Source organism: Pipistrellus kuhlii, unplaced genomic scaffold (assembly GCF_014108245.1).
Source record: "Pipistrellus kuhlii isolate mPipKuh1 unplaced genomic scaffold, mPipKuh1.p scaffold_m20_p_14, whole genome shotgun sequence".
NCBI classification, from domain to species: domain Eukaryota; kingdom Metazoa; phylum Chordata; class Mammalia; order Chiroptera; family Vespertilionidae; genus Pipistrellus; species Pipistrellus kuhlii.
The window spans coordinates 5,672,891-5,699,507 of NW_023425449.1; the positions used below are offsets into that span (position 1 = coordinate 5,672,891).

At 42.2% G+C, this 26,617-nt stretch overlaps 1 protein-coding gene across 6 annotated transcripts in view; it reads right to left on the minus strand.

Moving 5' to 3' along the window:
* Positions 1 to 26,617, minus strand: part of RUNX1T1 (RUNX1 partner transcriptional co-repressor 1) — a 132,978-nt gene that overhangs the window by 46,245 nt on the left and 60,116 nt on the right. For 5 of the 6 annotated variants that reach the window (XM_036437584.2, XM_036437583.2, XM_045581306.1 and 2 more), the window contains exons 2-3: positions 5,828 to 5,965; positions 2,851 to 3,092 (exon numbers count right to left, since the gene is read on the minus strand). In XM_036437584.2, the coding sequence (XP_036293477.1) occupies positions 2,851 to 3,092; positions 5,828 to 5,965 (380 nt within the window). Of the gene's footprint in view, positions 1 to 2,850; positions 3,093 to 5,827; positions 5,966 to 8,215; positions 8,360 to 26,617 lie in introns of those variants that run through there. The other variant, XM_045581307.1, reaches the window with a different exon arrangement.

Here is a 26,617-nt window from a genome sequence, read left to right on the forward strand (position 1 = left end):
CCTTAGCATAGAGGCAATGTTGATTGCTCCACCCAAGAGAGATTACAAAAGGACTCTATTCGCTCTAACCTATGCCATATAAACAAGCCCCAAAGACTCAGGGCTTGTGTCCTGCAAGGGGTGATTATACAGACAACAGCCTATTGTAAAGGTGTTGAGTAAATTAACTGTATTTGGTTCCTTTTCCTTAGTCCCTAGACAGAATTGCAACTGTAAACTCTAGTCTGAACTTCAAGCCTTCCATTATCCTCATGCCTGAAAAACCGGGGTATTTGTGACCCAACAGCTTTAGAATAGTGTTCCCCACTTTTTAGTGCAGTTCCTTTTCCTGTTATGATGAACTATGGGGTACCAAGTCCTAAGCTTTTTATATCCCCAAATTCAAAACATATTAACATGAAACTATGAATAAACACTAGCTTTCTACCTGTAATAATAGAGGGTAAGGAGCCCTCTTTTTTTTTTTAATCTTTTATTTTGCCTCTTTAGTAAATTTCTTTTAAATTTTAATGAGTTAAATATACTGGGGTGACATTAATTAATAAGATCATATAGGTTCAAGTGTACATTTTCAAGATGCAAGATCTGTACACTGCATTGTGTGCCCAATAGACAAAGTCAAATCATCTTCCATCACTATATATATCTGGGCCTCTTTACCTTTTACTAAACCCCTCCCCCCATTTTGTTTCTATGGCTCATTTTCCCAAAAGCCATTTTGGTTATGTTTTATACATTTTCTTAACTGTCTAAATAACATTATGATTTACTACCCAAGTGCAAATCGTAGGCCTATCACAATGTATATTTTACTTCTGCAAACCTCAGTTTCTCCACAGATAAAATGTGTATAAAAAGCACTACCTCAAAGGATGGCCCCAAGATTTAAATGAAACGGCTTGTATTCAATGCCCCAAACAAAACCCATTACCTAGTCATTCACTCATTTGACAAATGTTCTCTGACTGCTCTTATGTACAAAGCACTATTCATTAATGTTTTCCTCTAACTTATCTCCATATGGATTTCAGATAAATAAGATATATCTTCAAAGTATGCCGCTTAAGATGTGGAAAAAAATCTACTTAAGGCTACCAAGTTTTTTAATGTTTAAAGTTGTGAAAACCACTGTTAAAGATATATCAAATTTATATAGCAGTTGCCAAAAAAAATGTTTAATTGTTTTCTTAATACAGTTACTGTTGTGAACTTGCTTTGTGGTCCCTCAGTCTAACTTACTTAGGTGTTGAAAAGCCTATTATGCAAAACGTGAGAATGGATGAGAAGGAAAAGATAAGCGAGTGACAGAAGCAACTGCAGGATGCTGACATTCTCCTGTCACATTCACCTTCCTGTCCTGAGGGGGACAAGGTGAAGCTGATGGATTGTGGGGGACGGGGAGCTTTTGTTCTTCGAGTGCAGGGGAGAGGAGACGACATTGAAAAGTTCCACACACTTAAAAAAAAAAAAAGTTGAATTGCAACATGTCTGGCATCGTTAGGGGCCGTGATCTGAAGCATGTCTACTGCCTTAGACTCTCAGCCAGACTTCTCATTGGGGAACTTCTCTGACAGAACACAACTGGTATGGCTTTGCCCTTGGTAAATCCACGCAATAAAAACAAATGTTGTCTTTCATGAAAAAGGGAACTGCTGCCCATTATCTGGATCTCAGTTCCAGATTAGCCCGGATTCAGAACTTCTCCGTTCTCTATGGGAAAACCACCTTCCGCAATGGAAACCCTCATGTGTACATGAAATCATGGAAATGCGAAGGTGAGGTAGGGCTCTAAAAGAGGATGGATGTTCTCGTGGCCAGAGTGATCATGTATAGAATACACTATAATGTGCCTAAATCAACACTTCTACTCTCAAACTATTCATTTAAGTAATTTTACCTATACAGAAAAAACGATGTTTTTAATCAAAAAACAATTCGTGGTTGCAGGAGTTGAAGGGAGATAAAACTGGGGTGTTCTTGTTTTATGCGGACATGGGCTCAGTCTGGGGTGATGAAAAAGTTCTGGAGGTGAATGGTGCTGATGGGTATACAACAGTGAAAGCCCTTAATGCTGCTGAACTGTATGTACAGTTAGAAATCCTCAGGATAGTAAATTGTATGTTTTATATATCTTACCACAATAAACAATTCTTAATGTGATTAGCCCTAAAAATGAAAACACATACGAGGAGAATGTTACTTGTTATAAATTCTAGTTCATCATCTAGGCCCACGGTCGGCAAACTGTGGTTCTTTGGCCCCTTGAGTGTGGCTCTTCCACAAAATACAATACCACGGCCTGGGCAAGCTATTTTGAAGAAGTGGCGTTAGAAGAAGTTTAAGTTTAAAAAATTGGGCTCTCCAAAGAAATTTCAATCACTGTACTGTTGATATTTGGCTCTGTTGACTAATGAGTTTGCCGACCACTGGTCTAGGCTAATGAAAGTCCCACAAAGCAACTAAGTTAAAAAATAAAAAGCACTGAATTACATTAAGTGAATCTTTCACATACCCAAAACACTTAGTCATTGTTGAAAGAAACTTAGCCATGCCAAGAGGATGTATATATGGAACTGTAGACACACTACACATTTATGGCCAGGATAGCAATACATAAGCATATAACCATATCTTCATTAGTCAAATAGTGATAGAAACCATGGTGGGGGCAGAGGTCAACCTACAATGCAGAATTTAGAACCCTGTTCTAGAATGATCAGACTCAGACGCGACGTCTAGCAGTAAAAACCACTAGACTAAAATACCCCATAAGCAAGGAAATGGTATTTTGAAATCCCCTCACACGCGCTCCCTCACCCCAGAAAGTGGCGCTGATTTCCGTTCGCTTACCACCAGTCCTAGGACGAGGGTGCGGACTCTCTCTCCTATCTCTGGCGAAATGTCATTGCCAAACTGCTGCAGGGTGGTGAGGAAGCGCTTCAGTTTACTGAGCTGCCTGGCGCCACAGGCTGGGGGCAGCTGCTGGTTGGCCAGAGAAGAAGAGGAGGAGGAGGAAGGCCCATTGCTAAAGCCATTGGGCGGCGAGGGCGCACCGTTCAAGGCTGTGGGTGAATGGCTGGTGCCATTGGTGACTGTCAAGAGCACAAAATCAGAGAGAAAAGGTAAACGTAGAGACAAATGCACAAGAAAACGACAACCAAGTCTCCTCCCCTGTAGGCCTAGTGAATTTTCTTAAAAGCTGCTAGGTACGATATTACATTCGATTCAGGTGTAGAACCCAGTGACCAGACATTATATAACTTACCAAACGATCACCCCAATAAATCTAATGCCCGTCTGACACCATACATAGTTATTACAATATTATTGACTGCATCCACTATGTTGTAATTGAAGATTTTTTTAAAGAAATTATTTAAAGTTAAAAATAAATACAGCCCTGCTGGCATAGCTCAGTGGTTGAGTGTTGAACTATGAACCAGGAGGTCACAGTTCAATTCCCCATCAGGGCACATGCCAGGTTATGAGTTCCATCCCCAGTAGGGGGCGTGCAAGAAGCAGCTGATCAATGATTCTCTCTCATCCTTGATGTTTCTCTTCCTTCCTCTGTGAAACCAATAAAAACATTAAAAACAAAATAAACAAAAAAACTACTGGAGCTCTTTTTGTAAAACTCTTTGATTTCACAGGCTCACGCCGGCTCAGGTATTCTATAATTAAATGGGTCCACTCCTCACACTGCACAGAAGCTGATTATAAATGGAGTCGGCTGTAGCACAGAGACAGCCCTGCCGCCCATGTGCACATATGCCATCCACCTGAAATGTTTCAGATCCAGAACAAACAGCTCTTGGATGTCAGCCTTGGTCACCAGCTTACATCAGTGTAACAGGACTATTTCTTTCTCAGCTGTCCCCCTCCTGGAGAAAGTGTACATTTGGTGGAGACTAAATTTACCGCTGGACATTTTTAATCATGTTTTATACACACAAGCTGACAGCTATGTTTATAAAAATGGGACTTTCAAGCTTTAACCTTACACCACCCAATTAGAAGGCTCTTTTCTTCCCCCTCATCGTTCTTAACCCCTTCTTTAGGGAAAAGCCAGACTAGATAGGATAATTATCAGGGAGTTATTTCAAGAAATTCAAAAGGTACAACCCATTAACAGTAGTTGGTGGTAATCCGATACATTCATTTCTGATCATATTTACTTGAACATCAAGATGCTAACTGATGATGAGTTGGAGGCTACAAAGATTTACACATTTCTCCCTAAGGAAAATGTCAATTTTACGTTAAATCAATTAATTTGACAAACTGATTTTTTGCCAAACACATTTTTAAATATAGTTTTGATAAACTATCCCCAACAATAGTTTGAAGATGTTTTAGGTACTCTATTATATTCTTACAGGTTCAGGATAGTAAGAAAAGGAAAAGATGGTCGTTTGTCCTACATGAGCACCAAAGCAACCTGTCAAGAAATGACAGCTCTCCAGCTTCTCATGGGAGACACAGGCCGATCACTGTGGTTTGGAGAACAACAAAACAAATACAAGGCGACAGGGTCCCAACGTGGCAAGGCCGTGGCCTCCTGCTCCTTACACATTGGCAAAGGCCTTTTCAATGGCAATGCAACTCTGCATACACCGTTGAGGGTGTGTATTTTGTCCATCGTTTTCATCCCATGAATCTATTCTTGCCTGTTATTTTTTATGCACATAGATTTAATGGCACATTAAATACTATTATCTACAACAACTTCTTTTCTTTTCTTTTTTTCACAAACCCTTGATGACAACTTTAACCAAGACTTTGAGACAGATGAAAAGAAAGCTCCCTGCTATCCCTACTACAATATACAGGAAAGCAAGGACAGCTGAGATTCGGTCAGACTATTCTGTCCTTTCCTTGCATGGCATAGAAAGCAATGCATTCCACTGATTCAGAACAGGAGACCGAAGCCAAGATGGAATGAAGTCTGGCAGTTTCATGTCCTAGCTGGTTTGGCTCAGTGGACAGAGCGTCAGCCTGCAGACTGGAAGGGTCCCAGGTTCGATTCCAGTGAAGGGCACAGGCCTGGGTTGCAGGGTCAATCCCCAATGTGGGGCGTGCAGGAGGCAGCCGATCAATGATTCTCTCTCATCATTCATGTTTCTCTCTCTGTCCCTTTTCCTTCCTCTCTAAAATCAATAAAAATGTATTTAAAAAAAAAAAAAGAAAAGTCTGACAGTTTCACAAGAAAGATGCTCCTTCACATATGTAACACCTTAATCAATAAAGAATTTATTTTAAAAAATAATAAAAAATAAAGTAAATAATAAAAAAAGAAAGATGCTCCTTACTTCAGAAAGATTTATGTATATATCTGTTGCATAAAGTCATTTTTTTTTGTGTGTCTAAACATTAGGTTTTAAACATAGAACCTAAAAAGGTAAGATTTCAAAATTATTTGTAAGTAATAGAAGAAAACAGTATTAGAATATCAGATGTAACCCAGAAATAATTGTTACATGTTCCAAGTCAAAATGAACAGACTAAAATAAGAAGCTCCACATTAAGTCGAATTAAAAGTTATAGTGGTAATTCAGACCCAAGGTGGTGTTCTTCACTCATAGAAATGTTAGTAAAAACATTTCTAAAGGAAGCCCAAATGATAGGCAAATACTGCCATTCCTACAAATTTACCTAAGATACAGCATAACTGTACTCAATGCCTCACTGGAAAATAAAGGATTTTTTTTTTTTTGCTTCATTTCTGCACAGTTCAGTGATGCAGGATCTCCTTTCCTCATAAGTTTCACTTGCAGCAACACTTTTCAACTCCATAATGTAAACAGGATATGCGGAAATGCCTACTCACGCGTTGTTGGAGTGAAGGAACTGGTTCTTGGGGCTCCTTGAGTCGTGGGGGGCGGAGGCATGGTGGGAGGAGTCAGCCTGGACGGAGTCTTCACATCCACAGGTGAGTCTGGCATCGTGGAGTGCTTCTCAGTGCGATCTGGAGGGTGCAACGGGAACATGTTACTTTCTCAAGCACCCCAGTGCTCTACGTGGGGGGAGTCATTGGTCTCACAGACAAGTCAACGCAAGAAACCCATCACCTCCCATCAATCAAACAAGGCTGATCTGCTGAGGTTGAAACCACGACCTTATCATCTAGACCCCGCTCACGTGGGTACAGCACAGATGGCAGGGCCTCTGGGTAGCTGGGTGGCTTTCCATCCCATTGTTATTTCTAGCGCGGGCAAATGCTCCCTTCTTAGTGTTATAAACCACAGCGCAACTTCACCCAAGGCAGGAGCCAACATTGGCAAGAGGTAAAAAATAGATGAGGAAGTAAGATGGCAATGGACCCCTCCGTTCGCTTAGAAATGACAGTCATCTGAAGTCCTGAGATACCAGTAGGAGCCAGCAATGTTCACAATCCCTCTCAGCCCCTTCCCATGCCGAGTGTCCCAGCCTGGGAGTGACATAGGGTATGTATGTGTCCAGGACCTAGATCTCACGTGTTTTCTGCCCTGTTTGAACCACAACCACCCCCTCAATGGTGCATGTCACACCATGAAGGTAAGCTGTTGTTAACTTAGACGTGGTGAGTTTATGACCCATTGCTTCCAAAAAACATGAGGCCGATAATTCAATGGACAATCTCAGGTAGAGTGAGAATAAGAAAAGTCCCAAATTGAGAATTAAAAAGAACTGAAGACCATCCAGATGTTTGTCATGAGCAGGTGACAGATCGGGAGAAATTTCCTGATTACCCAGTAATGAGCATGTGCACAGGCCTGTTTTCTACTAAGTATGTTTCTCTTGAAATGTTTTTTTTTCCCCTCAGTCTAATCTCTTTATCAAATCTCCAGTAAAACAAAAAAAAAGAAATACACTGCCGAAACCGGTTTGGCTCAATGGATAGAGCGTCGGCTTGGGGACTGAAAAGTCCCGGGTTCAATTCCAGTCAAGGGCACATCCCCAGTAGGGGGTGTGCAAGAGGCAGCTGATCGATGACTCTCTCATCGATGTTTCTAACTCTCTATCTCTCTCCCTTCCTCTCTGTACAAAATCAATAAAATATACATTAAAAAAAATAAAAAAAATAAAAAAATACAAGTTTGTTTCTTTAGATCCAATTTTCCTTAAACATGGGTAGAGATGTTCTCACACACACACACACATACACACACACACACACACCCCAAACATGTTTATGGCGCCGTTTGCAGCCTTAGATACAGATATTTTGCACTCGGAGTGTTTGAAAAGTAAAATAACACATACTATTGTAAAGCATGGGTCTTTTAAAAATATGATAGCCATATGGGTACAGAGTTAATGACTCAACATAACTGAAAAGTCAATTATTACAAGAAAATGAAAAGCCCTAATTACCCCTCTGCCCATTCTAACACTACCTCACCTTTACTCACAGCAGACTCCCAAGACTTGGGTTGCCAGAGGACACAATATTTAAATGTTGAAATTATGTTAATGCCATGCTGGTGGAGGAGGTGTAATAAGAGAAAGACCATCCTCATTCGCATCCTCATCCTCCTCCTCCTCAGAAGAGCCCTCTGACGGAGGAGGATCTACCTGGTCGGTGGTACCAGTGCCTCTGGTTGGGCACCGCTAAGTGGCGCTGAGTGGCTGAGTGCTCTGAGTGAGGTGATGGCAAAGCCCGGGTGGAGGGCACTCCCACCTCTCCCTTACTGCTAAAAATAGCCTTCATAGTGCCTTTCCACATTATTTAAAAACCAGTATCAGTAGCCCTATCCAGTGTTGCTCAGTGGTTAGAGCAATGGCCTTCACAATCCCAGAGGGGTGTGGGTCCAATTCCCAGTTAGGGTAAGCGGGGCATGTACCTAGGTTACAAGTTCCATACCTGGGCCCAGTCAGGGCACATGCAGGAGGCAACCAAATGATGTATCCCTCTCACATGGATATTTCTCTCTTCCTTCTCTCTCTCTCTCTCTCTCTCTCTCTCTCTCTCTCTCTCTCTCTCTCCCTCTCCCTCTCCCTCTCCCTCTCCTTCTCTCCCTCTCTCCCTCTCTCTCTCTCCACTCCCCCTTTCGCTCTCTCTCTCTCCCTCCCTTTCACTCTCTAAAAAAAAATCAATGGGAAAACATCCTGGGCCCAGAACTAACACACAGACAAGAAAAGGGTCAGTCAAACCGTTATTCCAGAAAAAACACAGACGTTAGGCAGCTTTGGAACCACTTCTCCACTCCTTCAATTCATCCCACCATCTACTCACCTCACCCAACCTCAGCAACAGGGGGCTACCCAGCTTTCTGCTAAGGGTGCAGAGGAGGGAAGAGGGACAGCAGGAATAGAGTCTCCCTAAATAAAGGCAGCTATTCCTGCTATGCCCGGGAAGGCGGGATAAGGGGGGCCTGCCGCAGTCAGCTGGGAGATAACAGTGGGAACTGCTGGTCCATCTGGTTTTCATTCTGCTAACACTCACGCTGAGCTGTGAGAGAAGCCAGGCCAGACACACAGGGGAAGCACGTCGGGGCACAGACGGAGGAAGGAGGCGCAGGAGGAGGGGGGTGGCGGAGCGGGAATAATGAAAGAGAGTAAAGTAGGGAGAGGAAAAGGGAAGAAAGAGAGAAAAGCCCAAAACAGGGAAAAGAAATAGCCAGAAGGGGGAGAAACGTGCCTTGGACAGCTTTGTTTACCTCCAGAGCTAAGAGCTGAGCCTGTGAGGACACAGACCCCACCTTACTCAACTTGACCTGGTTCTGGAGTGATGCCTACACTTGAAAACATACCTTGAACTCATATTATTTATTTATTTATTTTTAATAAGGACAAAGAGAAATAAAGGAAGACAAAAAGAAATAAACTACAAAGATGACAGTGGGTTTCCTTTTCAAACTTTAGATCATCTTGGTCATTCTGAATTCATCTCTCCAGTGTTAGGGGGGAAAACTGATATAGCATCACTTTTATTTGAAAACGTTTTGATTATGTGACTTGGTCCGTATTTGCAACAGATCTCTCTCTAGATATCATCATCATCATCGAAGGTAGGCAACTGATTGTAAATTCTTGAAATCCCATCCATGTTTTAGGGACAATAACAAGTAAGCCATGCATAGCAAACCACCCCAACTTCTAACGGGAACGTGTCCGTTCGAGCTGGAGTCCATGTGGAGCGCTGAGCACTTGACAGGAGCCACATTGCTGAGATGGTTCGCTGTACTCTGATCAAATGGAGTTCCAGCCCAGAGGTCCTACAAACTCAGACAAAGTGGGGCCATCTGGAACTCATTCCGGCCTGTTCGGCGCAATCAAGCCGGGATGGAGATCGATGGTGAAATAACCAGTCAGGCCTAACCCTTCCACACACACACACAACTCTCTGGAGTCCGAAGATTTCAACTAAATTCAGAAAATGTGTTTCAAGTATGCTGAGTTTCTGCTGCATTTGTTTTGAGTTAAAAAAAAAAAACATTCTGAAATATATAGGCTTGTAATTTTTATGGCAAACAGTAAAAAAAAAAAGCTGATTTAACCGCAGAAGCATCTCACTCCGTTTCAAATTAGAAGATGTGCTAAAACCAATATCGTTGTAATATTTCTTATGTAACTTTTAAGTGCATGTAAGTAGATTGTTCTCGCACGTAATTTCTATTTTTGGTTCCTGTAGGAACACTGACATTTATTGAAAGATTTTTTTTTTTTCTACTAAGTAAGTTCATCTCTTAAAATTTCAAACTTTTTTCCCCCTCAAGCTAATCTCTTTATCAAAGGATATGAGAAAAACAATTTCTATCTGATCTGCAAGGTATGTGTAATCAAAAGAACTGACTTTCCTTCTACCTTAATGATTCACACCAGTTCCAAACAAGATTTTCCACATGTGGTTATTTCAACCCATATGGCATCGATCCAACACATATGTACTAAAGATGGCTGGTGCATTGAGGAAAGTGTGGCGTATATAAATACATTATGGATACCATTTCAATGTCAGGGTCGTCCACAAGTGGTATGTTTTCCATTTCCTTTTTTTTTTTTTTTTTAAGTAAAAGGGAAAAGGTATGTCATAATCTACCCTGACACTTATTTTACTTTCCGTGAGTTCAAACAGTTCCAGACATGTTTTTAAAGTATAAAGAATAGGCCATCTACACTTCCCTTGTTTACATACTACTCAAGAGATGATTAGTATAAAAAGACAGAAAGTTCAGCGTGGATAGATTGTATATCTTTCTCCATCAGAGTTTATTATGTCCATGAGGACAGCCATGCCTCAAGGTGTGATGGGATTGAGGACCTTCTTGGTCAGCTAGTCGTTAGTCCAGAGCTAGTCCTGTTGGAATACGTGTTAGTTAAGAAAGCTAGGAGGTATGCACTAAAGAGGATGAATCCCAAGCGGAACCAAAGTACTACTAAGTGAGAAAGAGAAGACAATTAGGGGAGAAAAAACACTGGGTTTAGGATTTCATTTTTGTTTCTCCAGAAAATATGGCAAACACAGTTCTGACAATACAGCCATTTAGCGACTCCAATGTTTGGGAGTGAGATGTTCCAAGAGGCTGATGGAGACCAGATGGTGGCCAGCCTGCCCCCACAACGGTGCCATCTTAGTCCCTGAGAGCACGCCGGGTAATGTGCACGCCTGCTCAGAGCCCTGCACAAAACAATGCCTGAGAATAAAAGGGAAATGCTCACATTTTAAACATGGCAACGTTATAAAGTGGGAGAGTGTTTCGCATAGTAGGAGAATTTCTAGGTTTCAAATGTAGACTCAACAATTAGTTGAGTAGTAAGGCCTCGGGCAAGGTAGTCATCCTGCACCTCAATCCCTCATAAGAAGAATGGGAGCACAGCCTGGCCAGAGTGGCTCAGTTGATTGAGCATCATTCTGTGCACCCAAAGGTTGCTGGTTCGATTCCCAATTTGGACATACAGTCAGGTTATTTATTCAACCCCCAGTCAGGGCATGTACGAACAGCTACAGAAGGCAGCTGATTGATGATGTTTTCTCTCTGGTCCTCTAAGCTAGTCCTCAGATAAGGATTAAACACACAACACACACACACCACACACACACACACACACACACACACCACACACACACACACACACACACACACACAAAACAAAAAAAAAAAAAACAGAATAGAAATACACCCCTCTCTACCTCTTCAAGAGGTAGTACAGCGTCTAACATACATGTTGGGCACCAACATGTGTGAGCTTCCTTCCCTCATGTCTTCCTCTCTGTGATCCATTCACGGCTTTATTTCCAGTGTCTTTCCCCTGACATCATGCTCTATTTATGTGCAACTGAGTACTCCCCGTTTTTTCTGCCTTTCTTTTTCATGCTGCTGTTTCTTTCATCAAGAAGGACCTGTCCTTATAAGCCTAACCAATGGACACAGACAACAGAGGGGTGAGGGCATGGCGGGACGGAATGGAAGGGGTAATGGGGGAATAAAGACACATATGTAACAGCGTAATCAATAAAGAATTCTTTTTAAATGACAAAGAAAAAATAAAAAGGACCTGTCCTATCAGGCATTCTTCAGCACCACATCATTTTATGGTTTTCCCCCATTTCCCGAGGCACCAACCACATCATGCTTCTTCTGACTATCCTTTACAATTTACCACAATAGCCTGGCCAGTGTGCCTAGTGGTTGAGCATCAACCTATGAACCAGGAGGTCATGGTTTGATTCCCCATCAGGGCACATGTCCAGGTTGTAGGCTCGGTCCCCAGGGTGGGGCATGCAGGAGGTGGCTGATCAGTGATTCTGTCTCATCATTGATGTTTCTATCTCTCTTTCTTCCTCTCTGAAATCAATAAAATATATATATACTAAAAAAAGAAAATAATAAAATTTACTACAGTAAATTTTATAACAGTTATGCATGTATTATATATTCACATAAATGTCTAAGTCCACAGATTATATCTGCATATAAATTTTTTCAAACACATTAAAATTAGCATGTATTCCTTGTTTTCAAATACATTTTCGATCCTCATTCCTAAATCAATGATTTAGTTATAAAATAATCAAACCAATATCCCTGTTCAGTTACCATCAAAACATTCACTTTCATGGCCCAGGTTCCTGAAAGAATGGTCCACACTCACTTTCTCTGCGTCCTCATTTCCTATTCCATCTTAGACCTACTTGCTGTGGAGACCCATGGAACTGCCTAGAAAGTTTCCCTACCCATAATGGGACCTGCCATACTCTCGTCTCATAAATATCTTAGGATCCACCGTGTTTTTTTCTGGACTTTGCATCCAATATATTAGCAACTGGCCCAGGCACACCCCCAGTCCAAGACGAGTGATTTCAGCCATTCCCTAAGACTTTGATACTCAGAATTGATTAAACAAACAAACAAAACACAATCCCACTCCAGAGGTAGAAGACTAGACTATTTATTGTCCTCCTCCATATCTAGAAAACAGTCTTTAGTGAAAAAGAATGTCACTAATAGGCATAAAGAAGCAGAGCGAAATGGCAAGAGATGATCTTGATAGCATTAAGTTAAGGTCCTCAGTTCATTGGATCTTACAGGCTAGCTGCCTCACTCAAATTCCTGCAATTACATCTACAGATCCTAGGCAACCAACCCTTCCTTTTCCTAAAACCTGGTTGGAGTTGACTTTTCACTTGAAACCAAAGAATCCAGACTAAAATTACCCTGGAATATAGTAGCATCATGGTAAGATATTCTAACTCTAATTAAAATTCTTAATTATCTCTTCATTATTAACCCAAAAGCATTAGTATGCTTTATCTGGTATCTTTGTAGCATCTGACACTGTTCACCACTTCCTCCTTCTTAAAACATTACTGTACCCAGAATTCTCATCATTCATACACTCAAGCCTTTGTGGCTTCTCCTTCTCAGTCTCTCTTATCGCACTCACCTTTCTTCACCTCTATGATAACTTCTGATAACTATTTCTCCCCATGTTATTTCATAGTTCCTCTTTAAATGTTCATTTTATACCTTTTCCTTAGTGAGTTCATTTGTGCTGTGATGGTCACACCATGGCCATAATGTGGGTAACGTTACCTGCAAATACAGCCTGTAACACCCTTTCAAGTTCTAGAGTCAAGCATCCAGATGGCTATTCATTTCAACAGCTTGAATTCCAACACTAACCATCCCTCATCTCTCACCTGGACTAATCAACAGCCCATTAAATGACTCCCTGACCCCATCCTATTCGTCTCTATCCATCTTCAAATGACATCCAATCATTTGGCTACCTATCTCAAAGGTGATCAGAGATCTTGCCCCTCACCTCTTAATCATCTTTAAAGACCTATCATCATGCTAAGCATAAAGTCCATGTGCCTTAAGAGGGCATAGAAAGACTTTTGTGACCCATCTGGCTCTTCCTAACATTCCAGAGCCATATTCATGTCTACCACCCAATGCTGCCTCCATCACAGAACTCCATATTGCACTCCTGTGGGTCTCTCTTAGGCTTCCATCACATCCTTTTCATAGCATACTCTTTATCCCACCACCTGGTTAAGTCCATTACTGCTTTAAAACTCCATTCACGTGTCACAGAAACCCTTTGCTGATCACCTTTCCATCCCCAGCTGGCCCAGACTATCCCATGTTCCCCTGTTACACTGTCTAGATCCCCTTTACAGTACTGATCACACTGTGCTTAGAACCAAGGTCAGACTCTCCCACTAGATCATAATCTACGTAAGGACAGTGTTAACATCTTATGTGTTTTTATGTCCCCAGTACTTTTCACAGAGCCTGACACATAGGAGACGCTCAATACATTTAGTATTTTAGATTAACAGGCATTTACTACAATGCCGTAAGTCATGCCCATAGTCGGGACCTTGAGACCTAGAACTTTCAAGAGACATGACATTTAACTAGAGATAAATTCACCTACGTATCTTTTTCTTCTATTCTAAAAGAATCCTAAAAACAATTTCTACATTCTGAAAACACTAAGTATCTAAAGATGAATCTAGAAAAAAAAACACTAGTTACTGAATTCGCCAGTTTTTAAATGCCTTTCAGTAATCACACTTTATATCCTAAGATCTTTTATATTAGGGGGTGGGAAGATTTTATAAAGGCAACTTATACACTTATGACCTAGTCTCCAAAAGCACCATGTGTTGTTGTGTGTGTTTTGTGTGTGTGTGTGTGTGTTTTTACAATAGTATCAGTATAAAAAAATATATTAGGAACAAAAAACACAATTTTGTCCATATTAAGTCTTTCTCTTGCTTTTCTATAGATTGGAAGATTACACATTATTTTCTTAATTCCTTCTTGTTATTTTTCTCTTTTATGTAAGTAAATGTTCTACAGTGAGCATGTTTTATTTTACAAACAAAAACTACACAAAAGCTCGTTCGGATAAATCACCTAAAATCAAGCATTAGGCACTGTAGGCAAAGTATCAAACACTCTGCATGCTTTATCTCATTTTAAATCTCACTGTGAAAAGGTATTTATAACTTTCCCATCTTATATAAAGGAATCGAGGCTCTGAGGGGTTGGATAATTTGTCCAAGGTTACAAGCTACAACTTATTCCAGGCCTTCTCAGCATTTATCGATATTATTATCTGAAACTAATGTTATTTTATTTTATACATAATCTGGAAAACTGGGCAGTTCGGCACAATCAGGCTGGCAGGCAGAGGTAGTTAGGGGTGATCAGGCAGGCAGGTGAGTAGTTAGGAGCCAGCAGTCCCAAATTTTGAGAGGGGTGTCCGAGAAGTCCCGGATTGGAGAGGGTGCAGGCTGGGCTGAAGGAACCCCTGCCCCATGCACAAATTTCGTGCAATGAGCCTCTAATATACTATAATCATTAGATATAATGCAATCCCAATAGAAATATCAATACAATGATCATCCATTTACTAAGAATCACTTAATTTCATATAGTACTTGAGATGTCTTCTCTGAGCATATGAAGAATTATAATAGAGAGAAAATCAAACCAAATATGGATGAAAAACTCCAAAGAACACCCCATATACAAACAAAAATGCTTCTTGCTAGACAGTTATAAGATCATTTCCAAAAACACAAACTTCTTGAAGCTATTTGTCAGATAAATTAACCACAAAAGTAATAAATGTCTAAATACAAACAAAACTGTGCTCCATCAAGATTCACCACAACATTAACTTGTTACTAACAATAACTTAGGATTAGAATATATCCAAAACCATCCTTACAATATCACTACTACTACTTCCTTAAAAAGCAAAGCGATAGAATTTTAGGAACGGGGAAAACACTACCATAGAAGTCCACTATGATGGCAAATGTCTACATTCCTTGAGTAGCAGTTAAAAAAAAAAAAAAGTGGGAACCATGTTTCTCGATTTTAATTCATTCCAGAAGGCTGTTGGAAAACTAAATCATTTTTTTCCTATTAGAAACAATGTAAGTTGTTCCAGAACCCCAAATGACTTCCTGTTTTAATCTTGTCATATATAATACATGTCTGATGTACTGTCTAATCTATAAATACTTTAAAAACAAAAAGGACATGAAATGTACATTTAACAAAAAGGAATAAAAATATACAATAAGAAATGAAAATCTACACTAGTAAAAGAGAAAGATGCAAATTGACTGTACCTTCGTGACACCCACCAGCCAATCAGGAGTGAGTATGCAAATTAACACAACAAGATGATGGGTTAATTTGTATACACAGGCGCCCGTGGTGACGACACAGGCATTTCGCACTACCCCAGCCACTCAGGGCCTCTGGGCGGCGTGGAAAGGCGGAAAGGTGGCTTCAGGCCAGAGCAACAGCTGAGCCAGCAGCCAAGGTAAGGAAGGTCCATTCTGCACAAATCTTAGTGCATAGGGCTTCTAGTTTAATAATAATAATAAGCAGCAACAAAAGCAAAAAAAAAAGGGGGGGGGCACAAAAATATTCACAATACAATATCCTGAGATTTTAAAAGTGGTAAACTGACTCACACTCACACATTCTCTCCTTTGTCACCTGAGAGACTTGTGGCTGGTCATATAGCTATCATCATGAAAGGGTTGCCAGGCTGAGAAGCAAATTGTTTGAGATGGGAGACAATTGAGAATCGAGGTTTGACTGTATTGGGGATCATATTTAAGTGCCTTTCCCTTCTCAAAAGTATTGGCCAGAATACCTCAAGAAAATGACTGAAGCCTTATAAACCATTTCACATATTCTTATCTAAATTTTCTTTTTCTGAAAAACAATAACTTATTAGTACCATTACAGACTTAGACTTGCAAGAAAACATGAGATTTTGTTGTTGTAGATCATGTCTTCTCCCTCTCTCTCTCTCTCTCTCTCTCTCTCTCTCTCTCTCTCTCTCTCTCTCTCTCTCTCTCTCTCTCTCCCCCCCTTCTCCCCAGAGGTTTGTGAAAGAAACAAGGAGGTGTGATGAGCCAGAAATACAAATGGAGGTTGATAACCCAGAGTTCATCCTAAAATCAAGGTTAGATGTGTGGTATAAGAAAGCAAAGAAGAAAAGCATAATGGGCCAGAGAAAATGAAGAATCCCCACATGAATGAGCCTGAGGACCTCCCATCTGCTAGGGCCCAGAAAACATGAGGCAAGAAAGCCATCAAAGGGAGTGACGTCAGCAGCATGGTGGCAGCAGGAGGAAACCTCCAGGTCTCTTCCCTGGAAGTCATAGGTTGGGCAGCTCTACTCCAACAAAGGACACCTTGCTCACCCCGCAAAGATGGATTAAAAAATGAAACCCAAATATTTGCTGCCTTCACAAAACCCATCTCAGCTGTAAATACAAACACAGACCCAAAGAGAGGGAGTGGAAGATGATACTCCGAGCAAATGGCATCCAGAGAGAGGAGGTGTAGCCATCCTTTTTTATTCCTCACCAGAAGATCTGTCTTTTTATTGATTCTAGAGAGAGAAGAAAGGGGAGGGAGGTAGAGAGAGACATCAACGTGAGAGGGAAACATGGACTGGTTGCATCCTGCATGCGCCCCAACTGGAGATCAAACCTACAACCAAGATACATCCCCTGAGCAAGGAATCTAATCTGTGCTCTTTTGGTGCATGGGCCAACACTCCAACCAACTGAGCCACCCAGCCGGGCTGGGTCTAGCCATTCTTATAGCAAACAAAATAGGTCTCAAGATACAAAATGCATCAAGAAACAACAATGGATGCTCTGTAATGATAAAAGGAACAACACATATCAAGAAGATAACACTTACTTATATATATATATGCACCCAACCCAGGAGCACAAATTATATAAAGTAATTAATAACAGAAGAAACTGACAAAAGTACAATTCTACCTGAGGACTTATATAACCCATTGGCAGCAATGGGTAGACCATCCAAATAGAAAATAGCAGTCCTAAATGGCACCTAAGCCCAAATGGGCATAATCGATATTTAAACAGCAGAACACATATTCTTCTCTAGAAAGCATGGGACATTCTTATGGATAGACCTTATGTTAGGTCACAAAACTGGTCTCAAAAATGGTTAAGAAGATTCAGATCATACCAAGCATATTATCTGACCACACACTTTGAAAATAGAAGTTAAATGCAAAAGCAAAGCTGGGAAAACCACAAATATGCGGAGTTTAAACAACATGCGACTGGACAATGACTAGGTCGAAGAAGAAATAGAAGAAGAGATAAAAAGATGCTTAGAGATGAGTGAGAATAACAATTCAACATATCAAAAGACTGTGGATGCAGCAAAAGTGGTAATAACAGCCGAGACCGGTTTGGCTCAATGGATAGAGCGTCGGCTTGGGGACTGAAGGGTCCCGGGTTCGATTCCGGTCGAGGGCATGTACCTTGGTTGCGGGCATATCCCCGGTAGGGGGTGTGCAAGAGGCAGCTGATCGATGACACTCTCTCATCGATGTTTCTAACTCTCTATCTTTCTCCCTTCCTCTCTGTACAAAATCAATAAAGTATATTTAAAAAAAAAAAAAAAAAAAAAAGTGGTAATAACAAAGAAGCTTATAGCACTTACAAGCCCACCTCGATAAACAAGAAAAATCTCAAATAAATAATCTAACATTTCACCTTAAAGAACTAGAACAAGAAGAATGAAGCCCAAAGTCAGTAGAGGGGAGGAAATAATAAAATTAGAGCTGAATTAAACAAAACAGAGAAGAGAAGAAATAGGGGGAAACTTATGAAACTTAGTCTTAGAATGGATTTGATAAACTTGGACCCAAAGACAAGGGAAGAAAAAGCAAAAATAAGTGGTACTACATCAAACTAGAAAGCTTCTGCACAGAAAAAAGCAAAAACAACACAAAACAAAAAGGCAACCAACCAAAGGGGAGAGGACACTTGGAAATAATACTTCTGATAAGTGGCTAATATCCAAAATATATAAAGAACTCATACAATACAACACCAAAAAAACCCCAAACAATCCTAGTAAAAATGGGCCAAGGATCTAAATAGACACTTTTCCAAGAACACAAGAAGACAGATACATGAAAAGATGCTCAGCTTGCTAGAAGGGAAGCACAAAAAAACAAACAAATAAGACAAAAAAACAAAAAAACAATGAGCTACCACCTCATACCTATTAGCCTGGCAATTATCGATAGACAACAAATACTAAATAGTTGGAAAGGATGTGGAGAGGATATGTTTTGTTGATTGATTCTTCAATACCTGGATTCTGAACAGCGCTTAGTACATAGCTGATTCTGAATGAATATTGGCTGTTACAACTTCGGTAAGTCAAACACCCTACGATTTAGAACAACAAATTAAAGGAAGTTACCAAGTGATAAAGAGAAGAGCAGAGAGGGTGAGAAAGAAAACAGCACTGCTCCACTGGACTCTGCTCTGAGCCAGCTGGGAGTTGGAAAGTCTGGCTCTATCCTGTACACCCAAAGCACCCTGTTCCTCCTTTCCCGATCATAACATAACACAACACTCTTCTTACTGTAAATATCTTTGCCTGTGAGCACCTTTCTTGCTAGGGAGAAATATCACTACTATTACTAATGTTGTTAAAATATCTTAGTAGCAGCTATAGTTACTATTTACAAAGTGCCAAGTACATGGCTAAATGCTTTATATGTGTGGACTCATTTCACCTTTATCAGCCAATGCTATAGATGTTATTGATATTATCATTTAATCATGTATAATAACATTATCATTTTAGCCTGGCTGTTGTGGCTCAGCAGTTGAGCGTCAACCCAGGAACCAAGAGGTTGTCGGTTTGATTCCCATTCAAGGCACATGGCCTGGTGGTAGGCAGCCAATCAATGATTTCTCTCTCATGGATGTTTCCATCTCTCCATCCCTCTCCCTTCCTCTCTCTCTAAAAATCAATTAAAATGTTTTTCTTTTAAATATTTCCATTGTACTGGTGCGGAAAATAACTGAGTCTTAAAAAAAAATTTAAACAATCTGCTCATTGTTGCATAGCTAGTGGACACGATTAAAAGGCCAGGAATGTGATTTCAGGGCCCAGGCTCCTGACTTAACTATCATACTCCCCTCCTCACACCCTCCGTGGATAATAATCCCCCACCAAACACATAACGGCCACCGGGGATCTGTGCCGGCCTGGGCCAGGTTTGGCTTATTTGCTCCTTGGCACGTGGTAAATACTCAGTCAATATTTGCTGGCTGACGGGCTGGCTGGCTGGAAGTCTTTTTCCTTTGAGCCTAATGTTGTTGTTTTCTGTAAAATGCAGCTGTGAATCCTTAAGGGTTCTTTCGACTGTAAAAAGCCCAAGGTTTTATAGAAAGGTAAAGTGCCTGCTGCCTTTGACATGATGCCGATGTTCGGAGGAGGACAGACAGGTAGCTAAGAGGATGGGGCTGGAGATCAGAAGAGCTTGAATGGAATCCGCGGTCCAGCTCCCAACCTGGGCAAATTCCTCGATCTCTGAACCTTCATTTCTTCCCCTTTAGATATGAGTGACCTAACAATTGCTTCAGGAGGTAATTTTTTTTTAAACTTTTTTTTTTTTTTTTTTTTTTTTTTTAGAGAGGAAGGGGGAGGGAGGGCAAGATGGAAACATCAGTGATGAGAGGGAATCACTCTTTGGCTGCCTCCTGCCCGCCCCCTACTGGAGATCAAGGCCGCAACCGGGGCCTGTGCCCTTGATTGGAATCTATCCCAGGACCCTTAGGTCTGCAGGCTGACATTCTTCCACTGAGTCACATCAGCTGGGCTCAGAGGAGATTTTTGAGGATGAAGTGAGAAAATAAGAAATGTGAGCACTTACACAAAGCCTAGGACACCATCAAGCACTAATAAAGAGCAGCTATTACTCAGTGCCACGCTCAGAATGAGCCTGACGGGTACACTCACAAAGGAGAAGGTAAGTTTCTGCTCAGGATGCAGCACAGCTTTCTCAGAGGCAGGCCGGGTCCGATTTCTTATGTCACTGCCTTGAGCTGTCTTTCGGAGTCAGCACGTGTGTTAGAGAGAAAACACTGAGCAAATGATTGTTAGGTCAAAATTGTGGGCTCTTTCTTTCTCTCTTTTATTTTATTGATTTTTTTACAGAGAGAAAGGGAGAGAGATAGAGAGCTAGAAACGTAGATGAGAGAGGAACATTGACCAGCTGCCTCCTGCACACCCCCTACCGGGGATGTGCCCACAACCAACGTACATGCCCTTGACCGGAATCGAACCTGGGACCTTTCAGTCCACAGACCAACGCTCTACCGCTGAGCCAAACTGGTTTTCGCTCAATTGTGGGCTCTTTCTTATTCCTTTCTCCTTGTGTCCCTAGGTAATCTTATCCAGAGACTTCATCTAGGCCTCAATCTCTCCCATTCCTCATTGCTCTCACAAGAAATATTTGTTATAAAAAATCATGAGTGAGTACAGAGAAAAAAATACTCTTCCTAAGGAGGAATCTTAATCCATACAAACATCTCAGATATCTTCCGTAGCCTATCTGATTATGGAGCAGCCTGCCTACCGACCTCTAAAAAAAAAAATTTTTTTCCCTTTAAAAGTTAATTTTATTCAATTTAAAAATCATTTTAAGGAAACTGACATCCATTAGCTATGATTAGCTACAATATCCTCAAATATCCCTAAACCATGTTTATGAAATCCCTTCCCAACAAGAAACATTTAGTTCTTTTTTCTTCGTTGAGCTTCAGTATTAGCAACCGAGAAGAAATCTACTAAAAAGAGGGGGGGGGGGGGGGACACAAAAACTAGTTCTTGCAGATCCCCCAAAACTATAAGAAACTTTATGAAAGCCTCTATTTCATTCAATTTAATATATTTACATAAATTTTTAAAGTAAATGAAATAAAACAAAAAATAACTATTCTGTTTTTTAAGTAACATAACTATTCAGTTGTTTTTTTTTTAAGTAACAACACAACTACCGATTGTTACCACCCACAATAACAGGAGTCAGAAATGGCCTAAAAACAAATAAAAACTCAGACAAAGCCCACACACAGTCAACAATGCGCCTCCTCTGCCCACTCTCAAACACCCTCATTAACTAATTTTAATTTGGTTTGATCATTGCTCTTGCTTATTCTCTGGTGCAGAAATTAATTAGCAGTAATGTGGGCAAAAGAGAGGCAGCAGGAAAGAAAAGGTCAAAATCAATTGGCTCAGAGTAAACAGGCTGTAACTGACAGCTGGCTGTTTTCACGTTTTATGAATGAGAAAGCGGACGTGACTTCCGCAAGGTCTCCCAGGAAGGCAGGTGTGGAGTCAAGGACAGACGGCAAACAGCTTCTGTGGGAAACACGGCTCACCGGGACTCAGAGGACGTAGGGCTGCTGAGTCCTGTCTGTCATTTCAGGAGCTGATAAAGGGACTTGCTAGACAGGGCAGTTGAAAAGGGGAGGAGGGCAGGAGGGGAGGAGGGGAGGAAGAGAGGAGGGGTCAGCCTGGTGTGCACTCAGCAGCACTCAGGTACCTGACTGCGTGTGCAATGGCCCTTTGGGGGACGCTCTTGCACAGAGAAGACATGTTTTGTTCCCACAAACCAAAGATGTGCCCAATTAGAGAAGGCTGCTGCACCTGCAGAGCTAAGTCCTCCAGCTCTCAATGCGCTGACAGGCAAGGCCAGGGAAGCCTCTGGAGCTGTTTTGGGTGGCATGAACTCATTCAGGAGACATCTGTATGCCAGGAGCCTACTTGTGCACAGGTGGAAGAAACTGCAGGATTTAAAAAATCTATATAATGATAAAAGCATCATATGCTAATTAGACCAGATGTCCTTCCGGACGACCTTCCTTCCTTCCGGACAAAGCCACAGCAGGCGGGGCCGTGGCAGAGGCAGCAGAGGCCCCTGGCCATAGTGGCAGTGGGCGGGGGCCGCGGCCAAGGCCCTTGCACAGATTTCATGCATCAGGTCTCTAGTAAAAAAAATAAAAACCTGGAATCATGTGGTAGGTGCAAGGGCAGAACACAATCTAAGCACCACACTGAAACCATCTGGAAACAGGATAAAAAGCAACCAGGTCAGCAAACTGCAGAAGGGATGGAAATGTCACAACTACAATGCTCCCTATACCACCACCAGTCCCTCCCCAGCTCCATCCCCTGTTACAGTAACCAGGCAGAAGATGGAGCAGGTAAATAAATGGCTTCCAGCGCTAACAGAATGCCAGGTTTCTCCTTCTTAAATATATTGTTATCTATTTCAGAGAGGAAGGGAGAGGGGGAGGGCGATAGAAACATCAATGATGAGAGAGAATCACTGATCAGCTGCCTCCTACACACTCCCTACTGGGGATTGAGCCTGAAACCTGGGCAAGTGTCCTGACTGATCGGGACTCAAACCACGACCTCCTGGTTCACAGGTCGATGCTCAACCACTGAGCCACACCAGCTGGGCCCGATTTTTCCTTTTTTAGATCTCACATGCTGGAAAAGACAGAAAACATGTTGTGGAATATTTTTCATGATTTTATTTAATACTCAAGAGAATCAGATGAGCAAACTGAATGACATGGAGCAAGGAAGAGGAGGACAAATGAGGAAGGCATACCAAGTTTTGTTTAATTGCAAAGCCCAAGCTTTAAAGATCTGTATTATTCTCCACCTACACACCATATTATTATAGCAAGCATACTCAGGAGTCAAGTAGGATATTCAGAAAGGAAAGGGGAAAGTATTGATAATTATGAGACGTGAACATAGCTCTGATGAAAACAAAAAATGCACAAATGACACCTCAAAAAGATGGAAAATGCACAAAAGTTAATTTCAAAATGGAAATCTGTGCCTGAGCACAACAAACCGTGATTTCATAGCAATAAAATTCAAAGCGTTGACAAAACATTATTCTAGCATTTCCTATTATCTCAAAATTGACTACCCATTGCAGTGATGTACAATTTAACTTTTCCACTTCAATTTCTACATCTCAAGATGTGGTTCCTCGCCCAAGCTACCATCTCCCAGTTCTGACTGTCTGCGGAACAGCGGCTATTGTTAGCATCTCAGACAGCCTATCGGTGAGATGATCCTCTCTCCAAAACCACATCTTCCTCCTAACTTTCTCATTTCGACGGAGGCACTACCATGCTGCCAGGTACCCAGACTCCCATCGGCAGCAGCTACTAGAGTCTAGTCCCTCCTTTCTCTCAATGAGAGCATGGCACCTCTTGCTGGCTCCTAAACTTCAACTCCTCCCAGTTTACAACCCCTCCCCCTCCCCCGTTAATCTGGGTCTTCACTGCTTTCTTCAACTCATTCCCAATTAATCTCCACTGGCCTGCCTGCTCCATCTCCATGGCAATCATTAACTTTACGTCAAGTCCCCTCCTCTCTCCGAAACCCCCGGCAGTGCTGTGCACAGTCTTTCCCAGAGTCGGCACCTACTTCTTCTTCCTATCAGCATGCAGCCCCTCTACCGTGCAGCTGCTGAAACTCAGCCCTACTCTGTGTGGAGGCGCCCATGCAGCCAGTAGGACTGTTACTTTGAGAAGGAGCAGCAACCCAGCAGGGGCCAGGAATTTCAAGTGGGCCCAAACCGGTTTGGCTCAGTGGATAGCGCATCAGCCTGCAGACTGAAGGGTCCCAGGTTGGATTCAGGTCAGGGGCATGTACCTTGGTTGCAGGCACATCCCCAGTACGGGGTGTGCAGGAGGCAGTGGTCGATGTTTCTCTCTCACTGATATAAACTCTCTATCCCTCTCCCTTTCTCTCTGTAAAAAAATCAATAACATCTATTTTTTTTTTAAAAAGGAAGAAATTGCAAGTGGGCCCGAGGAAATCACTCACGTGATTAAACTAATACGACTGCGCCACGTGGGGGAGCCGGCCACGCGCCAGGCTTCCCCCAGGTGACACGCATAGGCCCTCAATGCGTTATTCCCGTCTGTCTGGGGACCGTGTCCCGCTGCCTCTGCCCAGGATGGAGTGGCCTGACCCGCAGCTGCCTCTCCCGTGCGGACAGGCACCGGGGTGCCTGGCACCTTCCTTACCCTGCTCGGGTTTTTTGTGAGGATCATTTCCTAACGCACCCCCGATTTCACTGACGGCTCATGTTGATTCCTTGTGGTCTGCTCCGTTTCCCCCAGTCCCGCACACCCTAGAATGTAAGCTTTACAAGAGCAAGGCATGGTGCTCGCTCTATTCTGGGACTCACTCCAGTGGCTGAGCATGCGGTGGGCGTCTAATGAGAGCTCGGTCCATCCTTGCTGGTGGCTGGTGAGCTGAACGCGGGAACCATGGGGCTGTCCTAATTGAGGAGCAGGTCCTTTTCAGAAACAGTCATTACCCATGTGACGTGTACAACACGTGCTACTAGGCACCACGGATGAAAAAAGAGTGGGAGTCGAGGGTCCTTGACCTCAATTTGTGCCGAAATTGCTCCAGAGGTTCTATCAGGTCAAAGGATGCCACCCCCATTTAATCCGCTCCCCCACCTCCCCCGCCATCTGCCACCCGCCTGCTTTCGTGCAGGAGTTCGCTGGGGAAGGGAAACACTGGGCTCAGCAAGGAGCTAGACTCTGAACAGCTGGATAGGCCTGTACTTATCCACATCATACTTTTTTTAAAAAAAAATATATTTTTTATTGTTTTTTTTTTTACAGAGAGGAATAGAGTTAGAAACATCAACGAGAGAGAAACATCGATCAACTGCCTCTTGCACACCCCCTACTGGGGATGTGCCTGCAACCAACGTACATGCCCTTGACCGGAATCGAACCTGGGACCTTTCAGTCCGCAGGCCGACACTCTATCCACTGAGCCAAACCGTTTTGGGCCCCACGTCGTACTTGTAAGTAAGACCAAGAAGGACCAGATAAAGGGCACAACCTGGGGGTCTTTTGAGCAGAGATTCCAGCCCAGCCAGGGCACTTCCGGTAGAGGAAGAAGCACTGCCATACCGCTTCCCAGTCTCATGGGATCAGCCTAGCTTCCTCCCTCCTCTCTTTCTGGAGGAAAACAAGACAACATTTCATCATCTGAGCTTGCCGAGGCCGGTGTGGGTCAGTGGATAGAGTGTCAGTCTGTGGACTGAAGGGTCCCGGGTTCGATTCAGGTCAAGGGCATGTACATTGGTTGCGGGCACATCCCTGGTAGGGGGTGTGCAGGAGGCAGCTGGTTGATGTTTCTCTCTCACCGATGTTTCTAGCTCTCTATCCCTATCCCTTCCTCTCTGTAAAAAATCAATAATATATATATATATATATATATATATATATATATATATATAATATATATACATAATATATATATATATATTTAATGCTTAAAAAAACAAACAAAAACAAACAAACAAACAAAAACACCACCTGAGCTCCTGGCATCCTCAGAAGGAGAGAGCACGCCGGTGTGGCCTGACAATGTCTGGAATGGCCAGTAAGGCTCTTTCCCGGGGGTAGCTATTCCCCTCTCTGAATTTTCCCAAAGCCTTGAAAACCCATCACTGCTGTAAGATGCTGTTAAAAATCCCACTGGTATTTAACTAAGAAAATGATCAATCTTAGCAGCCGGCAGGCACTGCCTTCTTCTAAACTAGGATGCCCACCTCTCAAGTGCCTATAGCTCTTCTAGTTGGCTCCTCTCGTTCTTACATTCCAGCCAGAACACAGCAGCAATGCATGTGACTCCTCACACCACGTGCAGATGGGGACAGCTCTGTGGGACATCAAAGAACACTTCAAGAGTCTCGTACGTGCTGACAAAACTTGCCTGAGTCACCCACTCTAACTCCTCCTTCACATTCCTTTCACGTAATTTGTGTTTCTGAATGTCTGAAGGAAAATACAAAAAATAATCTACCAATTGAAGGGGGCAGAACTTCTAGCCAAAAATCCTATATAATAAAAGCCTAATATGCTGCGTCCAACTATTTGTTTGACCAATCGACCAGTCACTATGACATGCACTGACCACTGGGGGGGCAGATGCTCCAACCAGTAGACGAGCTTGCTGCTGGGGTCGGACTGACTGGTCAAGAGAGGCTGAACATGCCCTGGAGCCTTCCCAGGGTCCCTTTCCAGCCTCTAAAATATTTCGTCTAATTAATTTCTTTCCAATGTGCACGAATCCATGCACCAGGCCTCTAGAAAATACATAACTGAAAAGCAGGTGCTAAAGAAACTCAACTAATTTATATGCTCAATCAAGATATGCCCATGCCAATAGTTACGGAACTCTCTTTAGATATCCAACATCAGCAACATCTGCCCTTGCTC